Source organism: Cydia pomonella, chromosome 11 (genome assembly GCF_033807575.1).
Source record: "Cydia pomonella isolate Wapato2018A chromosome 11, ilCydPomo1, whole genome shotgun sequence".
Classification (NCBI taxonomy): Eukaryota; Metazoa; Arthropoda; class Insecta; order Lepidoptera; family Tortricidae; genus Cydia; species Cydia pomonella.
In genome coordinates this window covers 21,276,908-21,302,510 of record NC_084713.1, presented here as the reverse complement: position 1 = coordinate 21,302,510, position 25,603 = coordinate 21,276,908, and the positions used below count along the sequence as shown (strand labels likewise).

At 38.0% G+C, this 25,603-nt stretch overlaps 1 protein-coding gene across 1 annotated transcript in view; it reads right to left on the bottom strand.

The window, feature by feature from the left end:
• The window catches only part of LOC133522492 (uncharacterized), a 440,383-nt gene that overhangs the window by 55,984 nt on the left and 358,796 nt on the right, over nucleotides 1–25,603 (bottom strand). The window contains exons 5-7 of the mRNA XM_061857844.1: nucleotides 25,424–25,492; nucleotides 8,153–8,925; nucleotides 6,164–6,292 (exon numbers count right to left, since the gene is read on the bottom strand). Of these exons, the coding sequence (XP_061713828.1) occupies nucleotides 6,164–6,292; nucleotides 8,153–8,925; nucleotides 25,424–25,472 (951 nt within the window). The 5' untranslated portion in view covers nucleotides 25,473–25,492. The remainder of the gene's footprint in view (nucleotides 1–6,163; nucleotides 6,293–8,152; nucleotides 8,926–25,423; nucleotides 25,493–25,603) is intronic.

Sequence of the window (25,603 nt, the reverse complement as noted above, 5' to 3'; positions counted from 1 at the left end):
ATGATTAGCGGCATCGTAACGTTAGTACACGTTTATGAATAAGGGGATAAATGTATAATTATACAGACACTGTACAGAATTTAAGAGGGATGTATACCACAGGGAAAATAATGTGCAGAAATTGAAACCCGTGGCAAAAAAAGACTATGGGGAATATATTGTACAGATAATTTGAATGTATGTGAACGATACGGATTGGTAAAACATTGCCTACACCGAAAAATATGATTGGAAGTAAAAAAGTGTGACAAATTGGAAATTAAACAATATGGAGAAAAAGGCGAATAATAACGATTGGGGAAAAAAATATTGGGTAATTCATCTATACATACAGTCGGCGAGACAGCAATACAATTACGTGCATGCGTGCGTGCGTGCGTTACGTGAACGCAGCCCGATGGGTGAAGAAACTAGATCTTAAATTATAGTACCTACTCAAAAAGCAATTAATTAATTATTACACTTCAACCAATATTATATAAGCGACCAGTTTGAAGCCATACGATTAAATAAATAAATTACGTGCGTGGAATAGAGATAGAAACAGGTGGGTCAATGTACAAAATTATTTGTGCTTAGCGTCCTTACTTTAGTAAAGTCTGAGCTTCAAAGCTTCGGTAAAAATATAAGTACCCCGAGTTTGACAGGGGGAGAAGGTGTTACCAAAAAAGGTTCTCTTTTTAACCGACTTCAAAATTTCAAAAGGAGGAGGTTCTCAGTTTGGTTGTATTTTTTTATGTTTGTTACTTCGTCATTTCTGAACCAATTTTTTTTTATTTTATTGAATTAATTGGATTATCACTATCAGATTGGTCGCCTTATTGCCAAAACTCAGTGATGATGGGATCCATGACGAAACGAGGTAACTCTTCAAATGTGAAAGGCATAGATATAGTGATTTTTGTATTTTCTTTAACAAATCAAGCATGTACATTTAAAAAAGTTACATTTTATGAAGTGGAACTGCTGATGATGATCAGAATGTAACTCTTCAACGACGTATATTTCACGTTTGGCGATTTGTCGCTTTCGCTTGTGAAGCAAATTAAATTTTCAAGACAATTTTGTCTAGTTCGAGTTCTGAGGGCCTACCGCGAACCACGTTCAACGTGTTGCCTCCCTGTCACATTTACGTACGAATTTACAAGTGCGATAGAGAGGCAACACGTCGAACGTGGTTCGCGGTAGGCCCTCTGGTTCTGACGATCCGTGAGAAATCGAGGGAACTCGTCAACTTTTAAAGGCATATATATAGTGATCTTAGTAGTTTCATCAACAAATCAAGCATTTACATTTGTAGATAGAAGTGACATTTGATGAAGTGGAACTGCTGATGATAAACAGAACCGAACGGAACTCTTCAACGACGCATAGTTCACGTTTGGAAATTTGTTCTCTTCGCATGTTTGTCAAGCAGTTTGGTTTTCAAGGCACATTCTAATAATTATCTGGTGCTTTATTTCATGCATGGTGTGAAATAATTTATTTTAAATACAGTCGAATACCCTATTGTCGTCAAGGTGGGTGCAGTGACAAAAAAAAACAACATTTTACCTCCTTTTCTACATAACTACGCGTAACACTGTCTTTTTAATTTCATTGTATGAAATCTAAAATCAACAATAATCTTTCTTTCACCGGTCTCCCTCATTGAAGTCGTTTTTTTTTTCTTAAAAATTATCATTAAATAGGTAAGTGCCGGGAAGATATACGCCTTTTTGCTGGTATGGCTTTTTAATTTGTATGAAGGTACGGAAATCCTCCACTCGTGTAGTGATTAAGATTGCCGATATTGCATATCGAAATTTATGGAAAATAAATCTATCTGGACATCCCACTTGTGCGAGTGATATTTTTTTGAAGATATAGTGCCATAAACTGTTCACCAAGGGAATTGTATTTATTTTAGCGTACCGTAATGCCCTTTTTTGGTGGACGCGCATCAGTGCGCGGTGCATAAAGACTGAGCTAGCCGATCTGGCAGTGGGTAGGCAGAGAACCCCGGTCGGACACCAGACCAAATCTCTCCTGGCGCCCTTCTAGTTTTAGTATAGTTTTAGTTAGGATTAGTATTTAATAAATCTCATTTGGATAATTGTATATTCTTTATTTTTACTCCCTCGACAACACATAACAAATGGTGTCCATTTTGCGGCACGCACTTGGCCGGTTTTTGTGAATATGTAGATACTCGTATTTAATTCATCATGCTCTTGTTTGCGGCTGTTTGGATGTTGATTCGTAATAATTTAAAATAATAATTGTTTAATGTGTGGTTTTCCTCCATGAAATATTAAATATACATTCTCCGAACATCCCAACTATTCCGAACAAATATTGAAATGCTAAAGTACTCGTTATTTTTTAACAAACAGATACGTCTAGCGAGCGATACCTACTCCAAATTTTATATTAAAGGAAAAAAAAAGTTACGCTTTGGGCAGGACTTGAACCCGCAACCTCCTCAATCCGTGCGTTTGCTCTTAGGCAGTTGGCTAAGGCTTCCGTAGCTCAGTATAAATATTTTTTTTACATTTTAAAATATTTTTACACTGAATATGAAGATCTTGATTTCAATATACATAGGGAACAAATTTCCTTTAACAACAAATTGATAAACCAAAAGTTTGATAATGATTATACTGTCTATGTTTATAATAGTTGATGTGACTGCTACATAATGAAAGGTATTAGAATACGAGTGTGAGTTTAAGAAACGAACGTAGTGAGTTTCTTAAAAGGACCACACGAGTGTTTTAATGCCTAGTTATGTACACTATTTTATCTACACACATATTATAAACTCTATGATGTTCACTAACCACGTCTTAGAGTGGGCATTGGGGCATTGAATTTTCAAAGCATCATAGAGCATATAGGTACCTAAAAATCTACTTTTTTATGTAAATGGTATCTATTTCAAAACAAGAGAAAGTTTTAATTACACGGAAAAATGTTTTATTGTTAAACTTGTAAACTAAGTGAACAAACTTTTTCTATTCTCTCAACGCTCCGTAAACTGAGAATTTCCCGAGTGCAAGTTCTCAGAGAGGTCGATCGCCATACATCTCACTGAAGAGGGTCAGCTACCTGTGGATACTTTTATAATTTATCTACAATAACACGGAAATAAAAAGTATGATTATTACTTAAGGTATTTATTATTGTGTATATTTCTTCCTGTGTTATGTTATTCTTTGTGGTAATAAATATTTTATTTTGAATATTTAATACACTGGTGAAATTCAAAAAATCTAAAAACATCACAGTTCAAAGTTTACCACGGTTTAACAGTTTTAAAAATTATTGTACTAAATTGAGAAGGCCTATGCCCAGTAGTGGGACGTTTGTAGGCTGAATTATTATTATTTATATCTTATTGGATTTCACATCCCGGTCTTTTGATAGGCTTGCGTGGGGATATATATCCAACACGTATAGGTCCCTTGGAGAGCTTTAATGTAATATAGAACGCCTGCTGGAACCCGTTCACCTGCGCAACAATAGACACCCATGAACCGGTCTGCCACCCCTGGAGCATATAGCTCTAACGACTCCTCTCTGGACGGCCAATGAAGACAAGCCAGAGGTGAGAATCATGTGGGTCCCCTTGGGATCAATTCCGATCGACGGGAGTACTCGGGTCCGTGGGGTCGGTACTCCCCAACAGGTCGCCACAAGCTTATCGGAATTATTATTATATTACATATAGTAAATACTCTTGATGGCCCTGACGATTTGACGATAGTAAATTTCAAGAACCCAAAGTTAATATTGAGGCTACTGAAATAATTCTCAATTGTTCCTTCACAGGAAACCTTACTTACGCTTTTTTCGTCAAAGGTTAAAGATAAAGCCCCTAAATATTCGAACCTTTCAGTAAAAACAGCATTCTTATTTCGTTTTTCTCACTCAAATTGAACGCAATCGCCATATATCTTGCGAACAACCGGCAACCTGTGGCTACTTTAATATTTATCGGCGCCCCTGCTGCGTTGCAAGGGTTACTTTCTTAAATTCTCAAGCCCAAAACAGCCTAAGAGACATACCTTTCCTTCTTTGATTTACCTTTTGGTCTTGAGTGGATCGTTCACGTTTTTCCGAAGGTTTAAGAAGGGTATGACGGTCTATTCGGCCAGTGAATGATGTTTATTAGCTTTGAGCCGCGTACTTTTCGTTTTATACGCAAACTTGTTTAACAGATGAGTGTTGGAGTTTTGTTTTCAACATATATATAGTCATTTTCAACATTTAACAGTTTCTTTTTAGTTTTGTTACAAATACAAATACGTTTATTTCATTACTTTTTACAGCAGTTCATGTTCATAGGTACAGTCAACATCAAAAGTAACGGATGAAACAACGCGCCAAAAGTATTTGATATTCCGGATATCTTTTCCAAATATAGATACATTTCTAAAATTCACGCTCAAACGTATATCTTTTATAGTTTTTGTTGCTCTATATTAAAGACATCACTTTTTGTTAAGCTGGTAGATACTTATGAAACCTTATTTGATCCGCTACTTTTGATGCTGACTGTACAAAGTATAGGTAAGTATTTATCTCAACAATGTGCAACAATTTGATAGTGTCAGCAATGAAAAAGGTGCGGGTACAGCTTGCTGGATTTAAACCCGCCCTTGGTCAGCTAACTGAAGAGGTATCGGTATTATTTAGCAAATTATACAATTGACATTAAAAAATGAGAACATTTAGTAGGTAATAAGAGTTTTTACGGGGTAATTAACACTGGAACAGAATTATACGAGTAAATAACATGTATATCATGGAGTTAGTATTTACCTAAACGTTAACTTTATGAAGGCATCCCTCACCGGGCTGGCAACGTGTATATTCTGGATTCATATACAACTTTTATATTTATTTATTTGTATTTATCTTATACCTTTAAACGAGCAATTCTTGTATATATATATATAAACGGCTCTAACGATTTTGCTGAAATTTGGTATATGGGGGTTTTTGGGGGTAAACAATCAATCTAGATTAGTCTTATGTTTGGGAAAACGCGTGTTTTCGAGTTTTCATGCGTTTTTCTTTCGACGTAGAATATGGTCGCTAATTTCCTGTTGCCGGCCACTGTCCGTCTGGTCCAGCGGGTTGAGTTGAGACGCGGACTGCTAAACGGGTTCGAATCTCGCCCGGTGACTAACTTTTGTTTTTTTTTTATATGTTCAAGTTTATATATAATTTTTTAATTTTTATTGTTTTAGACAAGTTTAATTTAGTAAAAATTTTTAGTTAAGATTATCACCTATACACCACCATATTACAATAAATAGTTATAACCGAGCAAAGCTCGGTCGCCCAGGTACTATTTATTTATTTGTAAAAAATGGGTATACATAAAGGATCTTATTCTTTATCTATTCTTTTAAGCCTAGATTTGATTTGAACCGTCGGATACTCTTAGCCTCGCGCACAGGTGGGGGGATATCATTCCAACACTTAGTAGTTTTGATCTGGTTTTCTATTACCTTGATGATGGGCGCGTCTCACACACGACTTTCACCTCATTACACATGCACCTCTCAGCGTGAGCGATCTTCGAGGTCATATCAAAATGATATGTCGTAACGAATTGTTAAATCGGAATCGGAGTCCTGGTTGTGAAAAACGATAAAGTGATTTCTGAAAATATAGGATTAACAAAAATAGTGAGGATCTGTTTAAGGGCATGTTTGGTATCGTGTTCTGTAGGATTAAGATGGTAGGCTTTTTATCATTTGTCACCATGCCTGTCACGTTCTAACAAGTATGCAGGGGGGAAAGTGACGGGCATAGTGACAAGTGATAAAAATGGAACCAAGCTGCCACCGCTGATTAGGAAAAAGTAGAAGAGGAAACATTTTGATGCGAAATTACACGTATTCATTTTGAGTATTTTGTAATTAACTGTTAACATCAAAGATACATTTCCTTTTTATTTATTATTCCAGATTACAGTCCAATCCATCCTTTTTAGAGGTCTTGCGACCGCAGATAGCTGAAGTGTTTGCACGTTGTCTCTAGGATTAACAGTCCTATAACAGTCCACAACGCAATCATGGACGTCTGTATGTATAATGTAAGTTCACGCGATGTCCCGTTTTAGTATAAATAATGAGCGACGATCGTGCTAGTTTAAATCAATACATACCTTGACGAAGGCAGTAGCGAGGTCCTGAGGCCCAGCGGCAGCAGGCCGAAGTGTAAGCGCGTAGTCTCCAGCCTGACCGAAGAGTTCACAACGCAGCGTCATCGTTCGGCGACCCGGAAAGCCGTGCATCTGGATAAAATTAAAGTACGGGTCATTTTTGTGTTTTCTTGGCCTCGCACTATAGAACTACGCCATACTTGTGGTTGGGCATAAGGAGTTTCTCTTTTGCGATGATAACTTTTTATGATGTCGACACAGAATCGTAAAATTTGGGAGGGACAGTCCTAAACAGATTCCGAAGATCCTTAGTTTCATAGATTTTTGTTAGGAAAAAAAAAGTCGTCGTAACACAGAAAAATCTCATGACCAACCAAAGGTATGGTTGTGCCATTGTACATGAGTAAAAACCACCCACACAGCAAAATTCGTATACATATATAGATGTGAAAGTGTCAGCGATTTAGGATTCTCTTACGTCTATACAATTGTTATTGCTAGACATATAACATATTAACAGATTTAAATGATTCACGGTTAGTTTCACTAGAAAGACTTAAATCGAAAACGTTTTCTCCCGAAATGGAATTTCATAGAAGAATTATCGTTATTTCGTTAGTGGAAAACGTTTTTTCCCGAAATGGAATTTCATAGAAGAATTATCGTTATTTCGTTAGTCGAAAATGTTTTCTTCCGAAATGGAATTTCATAGAAGAATTATCGTTATTTCGTTAGTGGAAAATGTTTTCTACCGAAATGGAATTTCATAGAAGAATTATCGTTATTTCGTCAGATCAGGCGGGTCATGTACGATGTACGAAAAATGTAAGAAAATCTATGTGGAACGCGTCTCCTCATTAGCAATTATTAATAATAGCTAGTTACGTACTAAAATTTGCTCAATTAATTAGAATAAACGAACTTTGGTTTCTGTTTTCTGTGTCTGTAGGTTAACTTATGTGTTTTTATAGTCTGATGAAGTCTTTGTTTTACAAAATGATGCCAAGGAGTTGTTTGTAATTCCTTTGATACGAATTTCTTTTGATAAGCCTAAATAAATATGACCTTGTTTTGTATGTTTTTATTTACTCCACTAAGCATGAAATTATTCTTTGAAGACCTAATATTTAATTCATATCTGAAGTCTCACTCTTTAACTGTACCAATAACATGAAGGTATCTCCAGGGTGCGTAGCGAAGAACGAAACGCAACTGCCACTGTCTCACTAATATGTAAGTAAGTAAGAGAGAAATGACTACGCTACGCTATGGAGCGTTAACGATTGGCATGTTGGCTAAGCACCCAGACCTTAAGAAGATTTCGCTACCGTTTCACAATGAATTTTAAGTTCCAAGTTATTAGGTCAAGCAAATTTTCTAACTTTTCTAGACTCCATTTTCTGCAGAAAACTGCTTCAAGTGCTTTAAACTATCTAGGTTGTTATTTCCATCGTTTACCAAGCGGAGTATGCGATTTTGTTCACGTAGAATAATATTTCCGCTCTCCAAGATGATGGATGACCATGTTTTTTATTAGATGCCAAGAAAACGTACCATTATGTTCTTTAGATTGTAAAGAAAGCTGTAAACATACTTTTAGGAATAAAAGTTATTCAGCTTAACTGCAGTACGTACAGACAGATAGACAAGCATCACAAAATTGTAAGGGTTTCCTGTTGACTACGAATTCTAAATAATAAAAAAAGCAAATGACAAAGGTTAACGGATCTATATCGGAAACGATCTTAATAAAACTATATAGGAAGTAGGTAAAACATATGCAGAAGTAGAAGTAGGAAGTAGATGAAGAGTAAAGTGAAGCAAGCTTTCTGGATTGCCAGTAAGTAGAAGTATGTAGCAAAAGATATGACCTTGCTTAGGTTTCGTAGAGGATCTGGGGTTTTTTCACGCATTATAGGCAATTGTTAGTGATTTTCGGAAAATGCCCACTTGAAATAACTAAGTAAAGCAAAGTAAGCGGTTTTTTCTTACCTGTTCAGAATACAAAACGTGGGCGTGAGAGCTGGTGTTCTTCCCATCGCACAGCACTGCTCCTCCACTCGAATGTCCACAATATAACAGTTCGAGCCAGAAATCCGCACTTTGCAGCAACGGAGCACACATAACTTTCGGAAACTCCAATATCGCTGTCACCTGCCTCTCCGGATACGTCTGTATTTGCTCCGGAGTCACATCTAACTTCGCTGACGGCCACAGCACATCAAAACTCCACGATTTGACTACTCCATCTTCAGTTTCCACTATCCTACCTTCTTCTTGTCTCTTTACTCTCTTTGTTTTACTCACTTTATTATTTAAATCTCTTGTCACTCTTTCATTGTCTTTGTTAGTTTCATCTTTGTATACGTCTCTTTTATCTGTAACCCTATTATCATTAGACACTTCACTGATCACTCCTAATTTGGTCGCATCTCTTGTTACTCTGTCATCACTAACACTATTGTTATCATAATCATTCACAAAATTGTCCGCCAAAAGCTCAACGTAGTACATTCCACCTCTGGTGAAGTAACCGCACGGGAGCGTCATGCGGCCTTCAGCATCTAATGCCAATGGCATCACGGCGAGCAGAAGTCGTCCGTCGTCGTCGTCGCGCGCGAGGCGCAGGCGCAGCGGCGTGGACGCGCCGTGGACGTGGACGTGGACGTCGCCGCCCAGAGCGACGGGGGAGGTGGGGAGCTCTAGCCATACTTGGGTTAGGTCTGGCTCGTCATTGGTGTAGGGGTTCACGAAGTGAGCGCCACCTGTGGAGGAAATATATAATCTTGAGTTGAATTAGGAACAGAAAAGTGAGAGTACTTGAATTGTAAGTTAGTCGCTTAGTATTTTTCTAAAATAGCTAGGGATATACTATACCATCAGTGCGAGCCTTATGATCTCGTCTCGGCTACATTTTACATGAAAATGTTTTTGATGTGATTTCAATGTCAGAATACCTATTTTACATAATTACATATATTAGAAGATAAATAAAGACATTCAAAAGCTCATGTATTACACAAAAACACAAAAATATGCTGGACTCGACATGCTGTCGACTTGTGAAATCCAACAAAACGGTATCTATTGCGTAGGCCAAGCAATAAGAAGGTATAGATGGAAATTCTTGAAACACAATTTTTGACTCCGTAACTTTGTTTAGAATAGTTAGGAGGTGAACATATCAAGAGTTCCCGGCCGTAGCCCTTGAGCTGGAAGGGGTGAAGAGGGGGGGGGGGAGTAATAAAACTTGTCACATTAATCAAATTTCATATGTAAAAGTGGATATGTCGCTAAGACGCATAGTTTCGGAGATATAATCGAAAAACCGAAAAATGGGACTTTCTCAACCCCCGTTCCTCAATTGACATCGACCTAATTATATGGACACGAATACCCTTTTGAGATGTACAGTTTGTAATTTTATGAATAAAGGAATATTACCTATTGAAGCCGACTAAACGTGATAGTATGTCACTCCTCTGCAATACTTAATCAAAGACATTTCCAAGTGAATTTGATGCCAACGTATCTGGAACCTCTGAATTATTCATGAAACTTGTAAATAGTTAGAACAACATTGAGCACAGTTTACGGGCCAGTTGCACCAAACCACCTGCTAACGTAAGCACAGTTCGCTAAATTTTAACGCTTACGTGGGGGTCTTATCGATTGCTAAATAAAATGCGTTGCACCAACTATAAAATAACAGAAAGTAAACGCTAACCGTGTGGCCATACTATGAATGCGTTCCTACCAAATGTTTTATGGTAGAATTATTTTTTCATATAGCAACCCAGTCATAAATGTCAAAGTTGTCAAAATTTTCAACAACGAGAAAACTTTTGTAGGCGCGAACTAGTTTCTTTTCAGGTTTTAAATCTAAATATAACACAATTTATGCCATGCCAATCTTGAATATATTTATGATTATATTAAAAACAATGTATCTTAATGGCACATTAAAGTGAAACTGCTGACTACGATTGTTCTGTGTCCAAATGCTTTCCAAGCTGCAAAGCCGAATCAAACAAGGAGCTGCATTGCCCGGTAAGTTATCTTATTAGTTTAATACGTATCCCTAACTACTTTCAGAGCCCTAAGCACAAGGAATTACCTACGCTACCTACGACTATGCCCCAAATACCGACAGTTGGGGTAACATTTCCAATTACATATATTGTTGACAATAATACATCACTGTTAGTTCTGGTAGTAGCAGATATTCGAGTTACTTTTGTACTTTAATTTAAACCTGCTTAACCTAAGGATTTTTCAATGGTTTTGCCATTGGTTGAAATGGATCACAATATATTTTTATGCATAATAATTTCATGTTAGGTACTTTCTTTTCAGATTTGATATACACCATTTGATATGGAATACAAGATGAAAGTTACACACAAGTGAATCGATTCAAGAAATCCAAGAATCATACACTAGATTAACTGGAAAAACTTTTTGCGAAAAATAAAGTATTATAAATATTATCTGAATTTCATTTTTGACAATAAAATATATTTTTAGTTGCCTTATCTTACTTTATTTTCTACCTCACACTAAATCCTTTTTAGGTAGTGACTAATGGAGGTAAAAGGTTATCCGGAGAGAAATCAACAACTCATTGACATATAATATATTATTTCACAATTAGATTTAAGTGCCTACTTATTATATTTTCTGTCATACTGGTGACTTCACTTGTTTATTCCAACTATTTTTTTTTTCTTTATTGGGGTGATCATGATATAAATTATTTATGAAACATGCATGGGCTGTTGAAAAACTGGTATAGGGAAAACAAATAAAATCAATCTGAGGGCCTTTTATTATGACTGAATTTAGAGCTATTTAGGTATGTTAGGTTTTAAATGATGATTTATAGGGACTGGTAGGTTAATATGTAGGTAGGGTATTGTCAGTAGTCAGTTGTGTATAATAAATGTGTAGTCAGGTTTAAAAATAATGGGTTTACACATTCTCTAAAGTATGTTGTAATGCTCTTTTGCAAATTAAGACCTATGGATTATATTTTTACTAATTTACTGTTATGTTATTTCAAATATATGGCTAGGGTTACATACAATTGTTACATTGTAATTTATTTATATGTAACTTCACTGTATGACTGGTTGAATACAAGTAAAATTCAGGTGACAGAAGGGAGGCCATATTACTCATATATTTTATCTAACCCAGGTATTGGCTGTTATATTTATAAATGTTATCCAGTATGAAAGGAAACAATTAAGATGGTCAGCTCTTTATCACTTGTCACCATGCCTGTCACGTTCTAACAAGTATGTAAGCGCAAAAGTGACAGGCATAGTGACAAGTGATAAAAATGGAACCATGCTGCCACAGCAGGTTATACCTATTAAACTATTCAGTTGTTCTCATGTATATTCGATATTTCCAGAAGAATTACTTTATTAGGCTCGGAGGCCACTATTGTCTAGACACAGTAAGAGATCCTTTGGCATAGTATCAAGGTAAGTATGTCATCTGGCATGTCTAAGACACTGTGGTAAACCTGAAAATTCCAGAGGGATACCTTGACATTCACAAGCAGAGCTCAATGTGTAGGGATGCCTCGGCAATATGCTGAAGGACGCCCTGCCATGCCATATATGTCGCTAATGGGTGTGGGACTCTATAATAGGTATCATGTAATAATTGAAGATAAGAGATACCCAGGTAGCCCACACTCAAAATAAATGTAGATTTTTGGAGCTGTTAATTGTTAAATCTAATTGTAACTTTGTATTCTAATAAATATTAATATAAATAGGTATCACCATAAATAATACTATTTTTAGTTCATTACTTGCAAAGTTGTTATTTCTAGGGTTAATGAATAAGATATGTTGTAAAAGCAAATAAAACACAAGCAAGTATGTATGAATTGAAGTATTATTATCAGTTTTACATTAGGTACACATTTTGCCCACTTATATATAACCTATTATGCCGACTGGTCTGGAATTGTCCAATACATTTTCTTCACACTAAAATACTTGATTTCATATGTAGCATCTTGTTTTATGTGCGTTTATAGTTATAAATATAGTTCACTTCTGTTGTGGGTTACGATTTTCAGAGGCCGACTTTGTATATGTTTATAGTTGTCATCTCGCTGTTTTCGAATATTATAGTTAGTCCACTAATATTTCTAAGGGATATAACATTCTTATCTTGATTCCAATAAACAGAGAGCGTTTTAAATTTATTTTAATGACCAGTCTGTCGATAAATAGTGTTCATTACATGCCGTCGAGTTTCACTTTATGGGACGTATTTGTTAACATGTGATAGCATCAATCTGGTCTTATCCTCAACTTAAACTGATTCTACACTCGATTTTAATTTAAAACACACCTTTTCTTTGAATATCCAGAACAAATTAATGTATTTTATGAAACACAAGTCGTCTCGCAACTAAAATGACATTTAAAACCATTATGACAACTATCACACGTTTTTGCGTTTAGATATTTCCACCTTTTTATTGTTATAAATATATTTTTAATAATTTACATTACTTTTTTACTCAAATTATTTAATAATCAAACATAAATTCGTGAAATACGGACAATTTCCAAAAAGCGCCGCCATATTTATCGAACGACTTTGCTGTTAACCAGTGCTCTACCACCGGTTAAGGGCAGCGTAACTTTTTAACGGACACATAGCGTGGTGCAACCGAAATATGCAGTTAGCATTCGCTAGCGCCATTTTTACACATGATCAGTACATCAAATGGGCATGGTGCAACTGGCCCTTAGTCTCTAGAATTCAAGATAGTGTTTAATGGGTAAGGTACTGTATGAATACGTGTTTAGTACTTGTCATTAAGTGCTTTGCACTAATGACGAATGAAATAGGTACGATACAAGCAGGTTTACCCGGTAATTACTCGTATTCTCATCGCAATTGTGAAGCAATGTATTGATAAATTAAATTCTAGATTGCTAAGCTCAACGTGTATCTATAGATTAAGTATGATGTTTAGCGCGTGCCTTTCGCTGATTATAGATCTTAAAAATGCTTATATACTATTTTGTCATATCACAGGGACTCAGCATTGGCAGCATGGTTCCATTTTTATCACCTGTCACTATGCCTGTCACTTTCGCGCTTACATACTTGTTAGAACGGGACAGGCATGGTGACAAATGATAAAGAGCCGACCATCTTAGGCCTACAGGAGGATAAAACTTCTTTGTGTTCGTCGGCCAGACACAACTCCCAGACGTCTGACGGATACGATATCTGGGGGCACGGCGGCGCCCCCGCCAAGACGAGCAAAGCGAAGTGCAAGGACACTACCTACCTTTTCTCGAAGCGCTTCGTCGTTTTTTTTAACCCTTATAACTTGGGTCTGGATTATACCAGATAAACAAAATTCTCGGCATATAACGTTAATAGTAGACTTATTAATTTATTAAGCATGTGCTGTATGTGTCGTCACACTAACTTATTAAGCATATAAAATTTCAATTGCATAGCTTTACTTACTTACTTATACTTTAGATTTTATTCATATCTAAGAAACCCGATTTCGTCACTGACTCACTCACTCACTGATGATCATCAAAACCCTTAGGGTACTTCCTGAAGTCCTAGGAAGCTGAAATTTGGTATGTAGGATAGTATTAGTACACAAACAACAGAGAAATTCCAAAAATTGACATTTTCGGCCCTAAGGTGGTGAAAAGGGGGGGGGGGGGGGATTTGTATGGATTTTTTAAAAAGTGTAATAGTATTTAATTAATATGATTGTATGTTTTTAAATGTTATTTAATTTTATAAATATGGATTGTCAATTGTCTGAAATAAATGTTTTTTTTTAAATAACGGTGATCCAATTTAGTTAAAATTTGGTATGTAGTTAGTTTCTGTTATGGGGAAAGATATAGAATTAAATAGTTTTCAACCCCTAAAATCGGAAGGGGGAGGAAAAGGGCGTTAGGGGGAAAAGGGGTTGTTATTTGTATGGGGAAACAGTAAAAAAATTAGATTGTATGAAATATCTATATGTACGTATCTCGGGGTCGAGATATGTAATTCAACCCCAACCCTTTAAATTAGGGGTTGGAATATTGTCATAAGCGACTTACAAAAAGAAATGAAATCACATCAAAAACATTTTCATGTAAAATGTAGCCAAGACGAGACCATAGGGCTCGCACTGTCGAAAAGTTATCAGATCTCTTATAGAGCCAAGCTTCTAACTCTACAAGCCCTAATTTCACAAAGTCTACTCCTTAGTCAAAATATATGGCTTGGCCGTTTCGCTACCGTATATCCACTTTTACATAATGAAAGTTTATTAACGTGACAAGTTTTATTATTTAAGTCAAGTTTTTCGACCTTGTATACCCCCCCCCCCCTTCCTTCCAGCTCAAGGTCTACGGCCGGGAACTCTTGATATGTTCACCTCCTAACTATTCTAAACAAAGTTACGGAGTCAAAAATTTTGTTTCAAGAATTTCCATCTATACCTTCTTATTGCTTGGCCTACGCATTAGATACCGTTTTGTTGGATTTCACAAGTCGACAGCATGTCGAGTCCCAACATATTTTTGTGTAATACATGAGCTTTCGAACGTCTTTATTGGTAACAGATGTAACATTCATTTAACTTCTAATATATTTAATTATGTAAAATAGGTATTCTGACGTGAGTGTCATTATATTGCTATTTATGTAGAGTTTCCTAGCAGGGGTTCCATGTAGGGCATATGATATAATCCGTACTGCACATTTTTGTAAAATAAATACACGCTGCCATTTCGCAGCCGTGCCCCAGAATTCTAGACCATAGCACATCATCGAACGGACCAGCGACAAGTAGCGTGAAGGTTGGAAATCTTCACAGTCTTTTTGAAGGTAACTGGCATCAGTTATAGATTTGAATTCAGAACTATTGCCTTGCCAGCTGAATAAAGATCTGCAGAAGAGCATTCGGGGGGTGCCAGACATTAAAGGTAGTTAATGATGATGAGTTGGTAGATAATGAAGGGTTGTAATCTGGCTGAATGTTACGACGAGTGTTTCCATTCCACCACAATCAAGGCGTCTCATTATTACAGTACCTAGCCCTTACCTGCTGATGAGGCAAGATACACGCCAACCTGCTCAGTGCGAAACAGGCACCAGATAGTTTGCCGTGTTCAACATTTATCAAGGAAATTAAAAGATACACCAGTAATGCAAGCTGCAGTTGACATCCAAACGACACCTTATCACCTTAACGATGCGTTTTGTTTCACAGTTTACAAGGGTAGTGTTGTCTATATTTCACTATAGCGTTCACTTGGCAAAGTTTCTTAAGTTCGTACAAGTTAACATACTTCTATTATTTTTTCTCGTACTAACTCTATATTAATGTCCTCAGTAAGTTTTTCCTCACAAACTTTGCCTTTGGACAAATCGGTTTTATTCTGTAACTATGACCAAACTACCGCAAGTTCGGTCCATAATAGACATCAATTTTGTTTAGCCCGAACTTTTGCTGGTCAAACGAGACTTTCATTATATTAAACGGTTAAAGTTGGAGCTGTTTTCGAAGTCGCATGAGTCATGAGACTAATTTAACTTTCACGTTTTTTTACACATTGTTATCTATTAAAAACAGGACTTATGGCGTTCATAAATTAATTTTGGACCCGGGTACGTCCTTAAACTACGTCCAAAAGAGAAGTATGGGCATTGTGAATTACATCTCGCTTTGTGTGGTAGGGCACAGCCAGTGGATGCCATTCCAGATCTAGAGCAGAGCCCAACTGGGGAAGGACCTCCACCTTACAGAAAACCGCAGCCAAATAACACTAGACCCTACTCATAGTGTTGTTGTTCCTGCCGGTGAGTAAGGTTGCCAGAGCTCAACGAGGGGGGGGGGGGGATTAGGGTCGGCAACGCGCATGTACATAGGCTACGGAGACTGCTTACCATCAGGCGGAACGTATGCTTGTTTGCCACCGACGCGACGTAGTATAAAATAATAAAAAATAAACGCCATACAATTCTCAATTAATTGACCATTGCTTTATTTTTAAACATAAACACCCTATGATGACCTAGAATCATGAAATTTAGCAAGAACACGCAAGAAGCAGTGCCATATAACACAAGAGTTTCTCAGATAATATATTATCATTATCTCCAGATACTGCCTCGCTCGGTAAATACGCTTCCTTATTCTTGTAAGCTCATGTTAATCTTATATTAAAACAGGACTTATATAGCGTTATTCATAAACGCCATACAATTCTTAATTATTTGACCATTGCATTTCCTTTAAACATAAACACCCTTTGACCTAGAATCATGCAATTTAGCAAGAACACGCAAGAAGCAGTGCCATATAACACAAGAGTTTCTCAGATAATATATTATCATTATCTCCAGATTCTGCGTCGCTCGGTAAATACGCTTCCTTATTCTTGTAAGCTCATGTTAATCTTATATTTGTTAAGGCAAACATGCAATGGCTTAGAGACATGTACCAACGCGGCTATTGTAGAGATGTACCGAATATCTTAGTTGAGGATTTTACCGGTATTGGTAATAATTACATTGATAATTTTTTTCATATTGTCCGATCGAATATTAGATGTCGGATACGCAACAAAAAAAACATCTTTTTATTTTTGTTTATTGATTGTTTAAATGTTTATTGTTCAATATATATCCTTAAACCAAAAAAAGCCTTGCTTTTATAGGGTCTAACAGTTATAAACTACATAAAGGTACCTACAAAACCGGCAGTTCTATCGCAGAGAAACGAACTCTTGCTGAAAATCTTTTGAATAAGGGAGACGGCTAACAAAGAAGTAGACAAATCAAAACGGACTAAATACCTATCTTAAAATAGATAATAAGTTAACGTCAGTAAGTATTTTCAGTAATATAATGGCAACATCACTATTTAAATAAACCTCCATAATTGATGTGTCTCCCGAATAACAATCACCAAAATAGGAAGACCCCTGAAGAAGTATTAAACTTCAATATCTTATGTAAATTATGCTAGAATTTTGATGATCAAGGGTCTAGGGAAACTGGTTTTCTTTTCATTGTTTTATGCTTGCATCAAGATGTCTGCTCGGGTATTTTTAACCGACTTCAAAAAAAGGAGGAGGTTCTCAATTCGTCGGAATATATATATATATTTTTTATGTATGTTCATTACCGACTGGTAATGGGTGTATTATGTGGTTGGTTGTAAGTATCAGTAGGCGGATAGAGTGGAAGTACATTTTCTCAAACTTGCTATGAAATGTTGACATGACTTACTTCAAATTAGGTCCGGAAATACTACATATCAGGTGCGATGAATGATGATATGTAAAGGAATTTCATACAGCCTTACACACCTAGGCCTATAAGGCAACCTTCTTTTGTTTTTAAACGTCAAATTATGGCACGTCTTGGCATTCAACCATAAAAAACCTATAAGCTAAATTCTGCCATTATGTTTTTTTTTCTTTTTTTGTCATTATTCTTTTTTGTGTTTGTTAAATATTATTTGCAGGGGTTCAAGGGGGAACAAAAACAATCATTATTTTTGCGCTACGACGCACGGTTTAGGAGATACAGCCCCATAAATTCTTTTTTTTTTTCAGTCATGCAGAAATCTTTATAGGGCTGTATCTCCTAAACCGTGCGACGTAGCGCAAAAATAATCAAATTTTCATTCCCCTTTCAATACCCCGAAAGTAATAATAATAATAATCACACCGCAGGGCAGCTTGTGGCGAGCTGTTGGGGAGTAACGACCCCACGGACCCGAGTACTCCCGAGAGTCGGTCAGGGTCTCCGTCTCCGGCGTGTCTTCGTCGGTCGGAGTGGACCCCAAGGGGACCCGCAGGACTCTCAGCTCTGGCTTGCCTTCATTGGCCGTCCAGAGAGGAGTCGTTGGAGCTAAATGCTCCAGGGGTGGAAGTGAAAACTTGCATAAGACGCGAGTTGGCACAGTGGCTGTTATCAGCCACTGGGTAGAAAGCGGCGTACACCTCTCGACACCCCTGAGCCGCTCACACCGGTGTTGCTCCTGGTCGTCTTCACGACGGCATTTTCAGGGGCCCATCTAGTGGGCGGCGAGTCACCGCCTGCCTCGATGGCTAGTGAAAACATTGTTATGGCAGGTGTCCGGACGTCTTTGCAATAACCCAGTCTCATTGTCCTCCCAAACTTCAATCCATAGACCGTTATACTGTTCACTTTACTACAATAGTCCCAATGCCTGTTGCGACCGGTTCATGGGTGTCTATTGTTGCGCCCGTGAACGGGTTCCAGCAGGCGTTCTACATGACATTAAAGCTCTCCAAGAGGCCTCTACGTGTTGGATCTATATCCCCGCGCAAGCCTATCAAAAGACCGGGATTTATAGGCCCGTGAAATCCAAGGAGATACAATAATAATAATCATCATCATCATTATCCTATTTTTTTATTATTTCATTGCAAGTTTGAGTAAAGCACTATACAAATCTCGGCGAGAAACGGGGTTGCCGGCCGCGTATCCCTATCTGACCTCGCTACGCTCGGCCGTCTATATCTACTTGGCATGTAACCCTTCGTTTCCCGTCCTCTATAGAAATGTACTATTCCGTGAGCTCGGCGTCAATGAAAACTGGCGTGAATCCGCACAGGACCGGGTAAAATGGCATGCTAGCTCTTGTGTTGGAGGCCGAGACTCATTTTGGGTCATTGCGCCAAACTAGTAAGTAAGTATATGGTTGGTTGTTAATTTTATATGTGCAGATGCACTAAACTGCAGGACGGAGGCCGAGGAGGAAGGCGCGTCGAACCATCAGGCGCGCCTAGCGTGAAGGGCCTTCGGGCATTCGCGAAGGAGCCGCTCGCGGGCGGCTGCCGCCGGTGGGGTCGCGGATGAGTGCGCAAGCGTTCCTGTAACCCCACCAATAAGGCGGCGAGGTGGCATATGGGGGGTTTTTAGTGGGTATACCGTCGGCCTCATTAGCCTAGACGGGAGTCCCACATAACCACTCGGGTCACCCCCCGCACCCGGGTGGTATGCGGAATGCATTTTCCCCCCTAGAAAAAAAAAAGGTTACAAGCTTATCCGATTGGGGTGAATATTTTCACGATAATACAGGTTGTCCACCAGCAGAATTCCGATTTCAAAAATTGATTAAAAAAAACTAAAACATATAATTCAAAACTATGTATTTATATTGAAAATAAAAACAAAATTATGAATTTTGAAAAAAAAACCACGACGGTTAAAACGTAGTTGAAAAAGGATAAAATAATTTTGAAACCCCGAACATAAAGATTTTATGCTATGAACTTAATAAAAAAACCACCCCTCCCCTCCCCCCTCACCCCTCTGGTGTTGCAGGTGTCCATGGGCGGCGGTAATCGCTTACCATCAGGTGATCCGTCTGCTCGTTTGCCTATCCTCCATAAAAAAAAAAAAACAAGAAAATCCGTCGGGGGCTGCCATCTCTATTTTAAATATAACCATATACCGTCTCCGTTCCGTCGTGGGTAAAAAAATGCGTAATAACTTTTAATTTTTTGAAAATCACATTTTCAAAGTGTCGTCCTTCGTTGTATATTTCCTTTTCCGAAAATGCTAAACTTACGCTTTCCGGTACTAACGGTCCGATTCGAAGAATGATTAAGACACGTTTAAAATCTTGGAAAGATCTTTAAAAGATCGATAACTAAAGGACATGTCAAAATTGACGTTAATTTCGATTCCACTGTGATCCCAATAAGATCTATCTATGACATTTCTAACGTCAAAGTGACATTGGTTGCCCGAATCGAGCTGCTTCTGTCAATTATACGACATACAAACGATATGTACTAAATGAGAACTTATCTAAATCAGAACTTATCGTTATCGTATCTCATTCTTCGAATCGGACCAGAAGTGAAAAGCCTTTGATAAGCTCCGTCCCTCCGTCATACGCCTCAATAGTACATATAAGCACGATGCTCTGTACCCCTAGTGTAAATTTATTCAATAGCGAAACGTGACGTACGCGTTTTCGTTTAGTCTCATTTTGTATGGGATTTTGAGTTTCCAAAACGTCCCGCTTGGCGCGCTGTTTCTAAATCCCATACAAAATGAGACTTAACGCAAACGCGTACGTCACGTTTCGCTATCGAATAAATTTACACTAGGGTTACTGCTCTGTTGGCAATTCAATGTCACTTATAAATTTGCAACACACGAAACTAAAACAACCCCCGTCTCTCTCAAACTTCGCGGTCGAAAATTATTTAAATTTGATGATATTCTATATTTAAGAGGAATGGTAAGTTTTTAAGCTATACCCAGTACCCATTAGCAACTCATCCCAGGTCGTAATTTTTAAGAAGTATTAAATACGTTGGCTAATATATTGTTACAAAGTTAGGACTAAAGTAATTTAAGTCAACTTCGTACTTGAGGGTTCATAGTTGTATTTATGTGTCTAGGGCACGCCCTGTCTGGCGTTTATATGGCTTCTTGGTAAGGATAGACTATTACCGGTTCCTAGGAGAATAGGTTTTCGCCCGGATACTATCAATAGGTACGGACACGTCTGAAAATATCGATGGGAGAATCAACTTTTTAGCGTCACTCGTTGCCATGGTTACTATTAGTTGTCCAGGGGACAAAAGTTCATTGAAATACTGATTTTATGGTACTTAAATGTATCAAACTTGCGTTTTTGTGGTCGTTATAACCAATGTCCATAATGGGCCCCCTACTAAGCATGTTAATAGAACGGCATACAACGTCTCTTCAAACAAACTGTGCCACTGTTGTCCCTTGGACAACGGGACAGGATAACAAAACAAAAAAAGTTGATTCACCCCGATACAGACAAAGTGCCAAACATATTATGTATACACTAACTTAATACATGGGCAATAAGGTCGAGTATACATATTTTCGGCACTTTTTTCGTACCGATATTTTTAGACGTAACTGTACCTTATTGCCATATATATGGTAGGATCGTATAGATGTACACAGAACATACGCAATGAGACCAAATTAAAAACACGTTTTAACATTCTTGACAACATACCAAAAACAACCTACGTAATTTGGTCGGGTTCTGCCCACCATAAAAGTAGGCAGAAAGGACAAGTTAGACTGACAAGGACAAACAATAATAGCGCTTTCTCTGCTACTCCTAACGTTCCGTAAGAGCATCTCATTCGGTCATCTCCCCCCCTCCCCCATTTCATCTCTATATTGTATTGTACATCTTTGCTTTTTGCTATTATGTATAAAGATAAAGATAAGATAAAGATAGTTTATTATTCAAGTAGGCATATTACAATGCGCTTATGAACGTCAAATAAAGCACACCGGCTCTAACCCTACACCTTTGACCCGAGAAGATTTAAATCCCCCCTCAATTGGAGGAGGGTATCCCAATATGGACCGGCAAGAAACTCGGCGGGACACATCTTTTCAAAACATTACATCTTATAATTAACATGCATTAAATAAGAAAAATAAAATACAATTTAGATTACTTAACTATAGAAATCATGCAATTACATACAGTAGCTACTTTTCTTTATAGAAAATTGATAAAAAATAAATATATATATGTCATATAAAATCATACAAATACCTCTTTCAGAAAACATATCGAATTCATACAAAAGAAAAATAAATTAATAAAGAAATGAGAATATACATTATATAAGTCTGACAGATTGCTATACATACAAATGGGGGAGAATAGAAATATTCAAGAGTTTTGTAGATTTTCCCACGATCTCATCATTAGATCCTAGTCCTGATCCTAACTGGTCTTCTGTGTAAAGCAAGCAAAAAACATTTTTACAGAATTTGCAATGAAAATTGAAAACAAAAGGAACTCTACTAGTGTAGCATAGCTCCAGGCGGGTCCAGCGTGTACATTTTAAATTATTCAGACTTTCCAGTTGGTACAAACGGATTTTTGTACGTATAATAGAGTAACAGTTCCTACTACCCGTTCACTTCGAGACGGCCGTCGGCCGTTACATGATTAGGTACATCACAGGTACAATTACTAGAATTAGATCAAACTAACTTTGCAATGATTTTGATAGTACAAACTATTTTTTTATGTCAGCAAACGAGCAGACGAGCCGACTGATGGGAAGCGGTCATCGTCGCCCATGGACATAAGCAACACCATAGGAGCCACTTAAGCACTGCCGACCCTTGAGCACCCTAACTACCCGCTTCTTGAAGAATCCCATGTCGTAGCGCAAAGGAAATACCTCAGGATGCAAGTCATTCCACATTCCGCACGTTCTAGGAAGAAACGAGCGAGATGCCCGCTTATTCTTGGTGTGCCATATGTCTAAGAAGTGAGGATGAACTTTGCTCCTTTGGCGGGAGGTGCGATGATAAAAACGTGACGATGGCACCAATTCAAAAAGTTATTCGGAGGGGGAATGCTCCAGACGGTAGAACATGCAAAGAGACTATGATGTGACTAAGTGTTATTTTCACCGTCAAACTTCTATGAAATTATAAAAACTGAACAAGTACGGGTTGGACTCGCCCACCGAGGGTTCCGTACTTTTTAGTATTTGCTGTTATAGCGGCAACAGAAATACATCGTCTGTGAAAATTTCACCTGTCTAACTATTACGGTTCATGAGCAGCCTGGTGACAAATAGACAGACAGACAATGCCGTTTTACCCTTTGGGTACGGAACCCTGAAAATCGCCGCAGAGTGCCTCTAGTACAGTCAACAAGAAATAATTTCCTACTTTATTTTTCATGCTTACTTTATTCAATAATTTTTGGGATTGTTTAAAATGTAACTCATAAAAGTAGTAAAAAGCTATGGTCGCCGAGTGGATAAGGCGTCAGAGGAGGGCGGGGTGGGGAAGCGGGCCGGGAGGTAACGGCCAACTTGAAGGGAACGGGCATTAGGTTCACGTCTCTCCTATTGACGTCCATAGAATTTATCTTTTATAGAGTTATTGACTTACGTAAAATGCATCGACATTGACAGAACAAAATGTGGAAGTGTCGTTATAAACGTCATATCATTATTTTCATAGAAATATGAAATTAATGATGACACTTTAACACTGTCATTGCAAAGTCCGTGCAGAGTTAGGTTGGTCCGACTCTATAAACATATGTAATAAAATCATAACATAAGTTCTGGAAGCGCTAGTGGCCTAGCGGTAAGAGCGTGCGGCTTGCAATTCGGAGGTCACGGGTTCGAACCCCGGCTCGTACCAATGAGTTTTTCGGAACGTATGTACGAAATATCATTTGATATTTACCAGTCGGTTTTCGGTGAAGGAAAACATAATGAGGAAACCGAACTTACCCGGATTTACTCTCTGGGTTGGAAGGTCAGATGGCAGTCACTTTCGTAAAAAGTAGTGCCTACGCCAAATCTTGGGATTAGTTGTCAAGTGGACCCCAGGCTCCCATGAGCCGAGGCAAACTGCCGGGACAACGCGAGGAAGAAGAAGAAGAACAAAAGTTGTAAGTTCATATTAATAATGTACGAGGTCACTTTGTCGGCCTAGTCCAGCAATTTCGTACGAAAATCTAAAGACTTATATTATTACATAGAAGAGCGATTACCATTTTCAAGTACGAAATGACAGTATTTCTAGGCATGTTTAAGATTTTTTATAAACACATCGAATACGTAAATACAATAAATCTCTTAATTCTAGAATTAATTACTGCACTCGTTAGCGACAGAATCGTTTTATTTGTTGTTAATTGACTTTTCAATCGACAGCTATTTGTCGCATTACCGGCTCGATCCGGTCTGAACCAGACTAAAGCGGCGTTCGAATTTTTAAAAATGTTATCTTGATTTCATATTAATGACTGGTAAAAACTAGATGGTGGTTGTTCTCCTTTTTTTTGCCACGAATAAACGCTTTCTATTCTATTCTATGGAAATCTCACACTGTCACAGTCTGTCTGTGTCTAGATTTAGAAATAAAACTTTGAACTACCTTAGCTAACAATCAATAGAGATTCATTGTTAGTCTAAAATCTGTACTGTACAGTCCTTTTTTGAAGAACCCCATACTGTAGACCCTCGCGGGACAACCTCGGCAGGAAGCTCATTCCACAGCCGGAGCGTCCGCGGGAGGAAATTCCTCGTAAACCGCACAGTACGCAGACTATATCTAAATGAGAACTTATCTAAACCAGAACTTATCGATATTGTATTTCATTCTTCGAATCGGTCCACTGACTACGATAACAGATGCAGGGCCGCAGTAATGTCGCAACAGTAATGTAGCTGCAATTTAGGGTCGGCAACGCGCATGTAACTCCTCTGAAGTTGCAGGCGTACATAGGCTACGGAAACTGCTTACCATAAGGCGGGCCGTATACTTGTTTGCCACCAACGTAGTATAAAAAAAAAATTCAAAGGTCACCTTTACTCCCATGCTGCGGGAGGTAGATTTAGGGTCTCGCTACACTTATCGACGCGAAATCGGCAAAAGCTGATAGAAAAAAGCTTTATATACCTACACGCAAAAAGAGCGACAAAGATGTCTTCGGCTCAGATCGGCTCGGCCGACGCCTGACGATGCGTTGACGTCTTTTTCGCTTTCATTAGTATGGAAGGTGGAGGTAAGGAATAGAATCTCCATATATCAAAAAAGTGTCATGAAAAAACCTAAAATAGGTGGCGCTACAATACCTTGAATACTTGAAAAAAACGAATCATAGACAGCGCACTTCACTCCGTCAATAACGCCTAGGTTTTTAGCTACTCTAGCGCTATTCTGGAAATTTGGAACTATTATTTATAGCTGACAACTGGACACTTTAGCATCAGTTCTGCCTATGGAGATTGCATTCCTTTACCTTCCATATTCATTACGTAGACATCCATTGGGTCCATTTCGTGATGATAATTCATAATTCATAATTCATAATTCATAATTCATAATTTTCATAACTTTATGATTTCCTCTTTTTTTGCTTTTGTTGTCTGTACATGTTCGTACGTGTTTTATGATTCCATTATTACTAGTGCGGCGAAGAAGAACAAACCATTGAGCACATATTTCGGCGCTGCCCACTTCACTTCTATCCTGGCCCAGCTGAGGATCTAGATGTCTTGACACCCGACGTAGTTACCTGGCTTAACAACCTCAAAGCTGTTCTCTGATTGCCTAACCAAGCGCCGCGGAAGTTTGAACTCACAACCATCCGTGTCTTCTGTCGTAGGGTTCAGAATCATCATCATAATCATGCAAATATAAGCTAAGTCTTACCAGCAACAAGCAGCAGCCGCAGCAACGCGGCAAGCGGCAGTGGCATCATGCGTCACCGCGCCATGCCATCTGCAACAAACAAACATACATTAGCATTAACATACATAGCTATACCAACATAAACATAAACATCCTCATCTTCCTCATGTTTTCCCGGTATTTTTTTGCCTCGGCTCATGG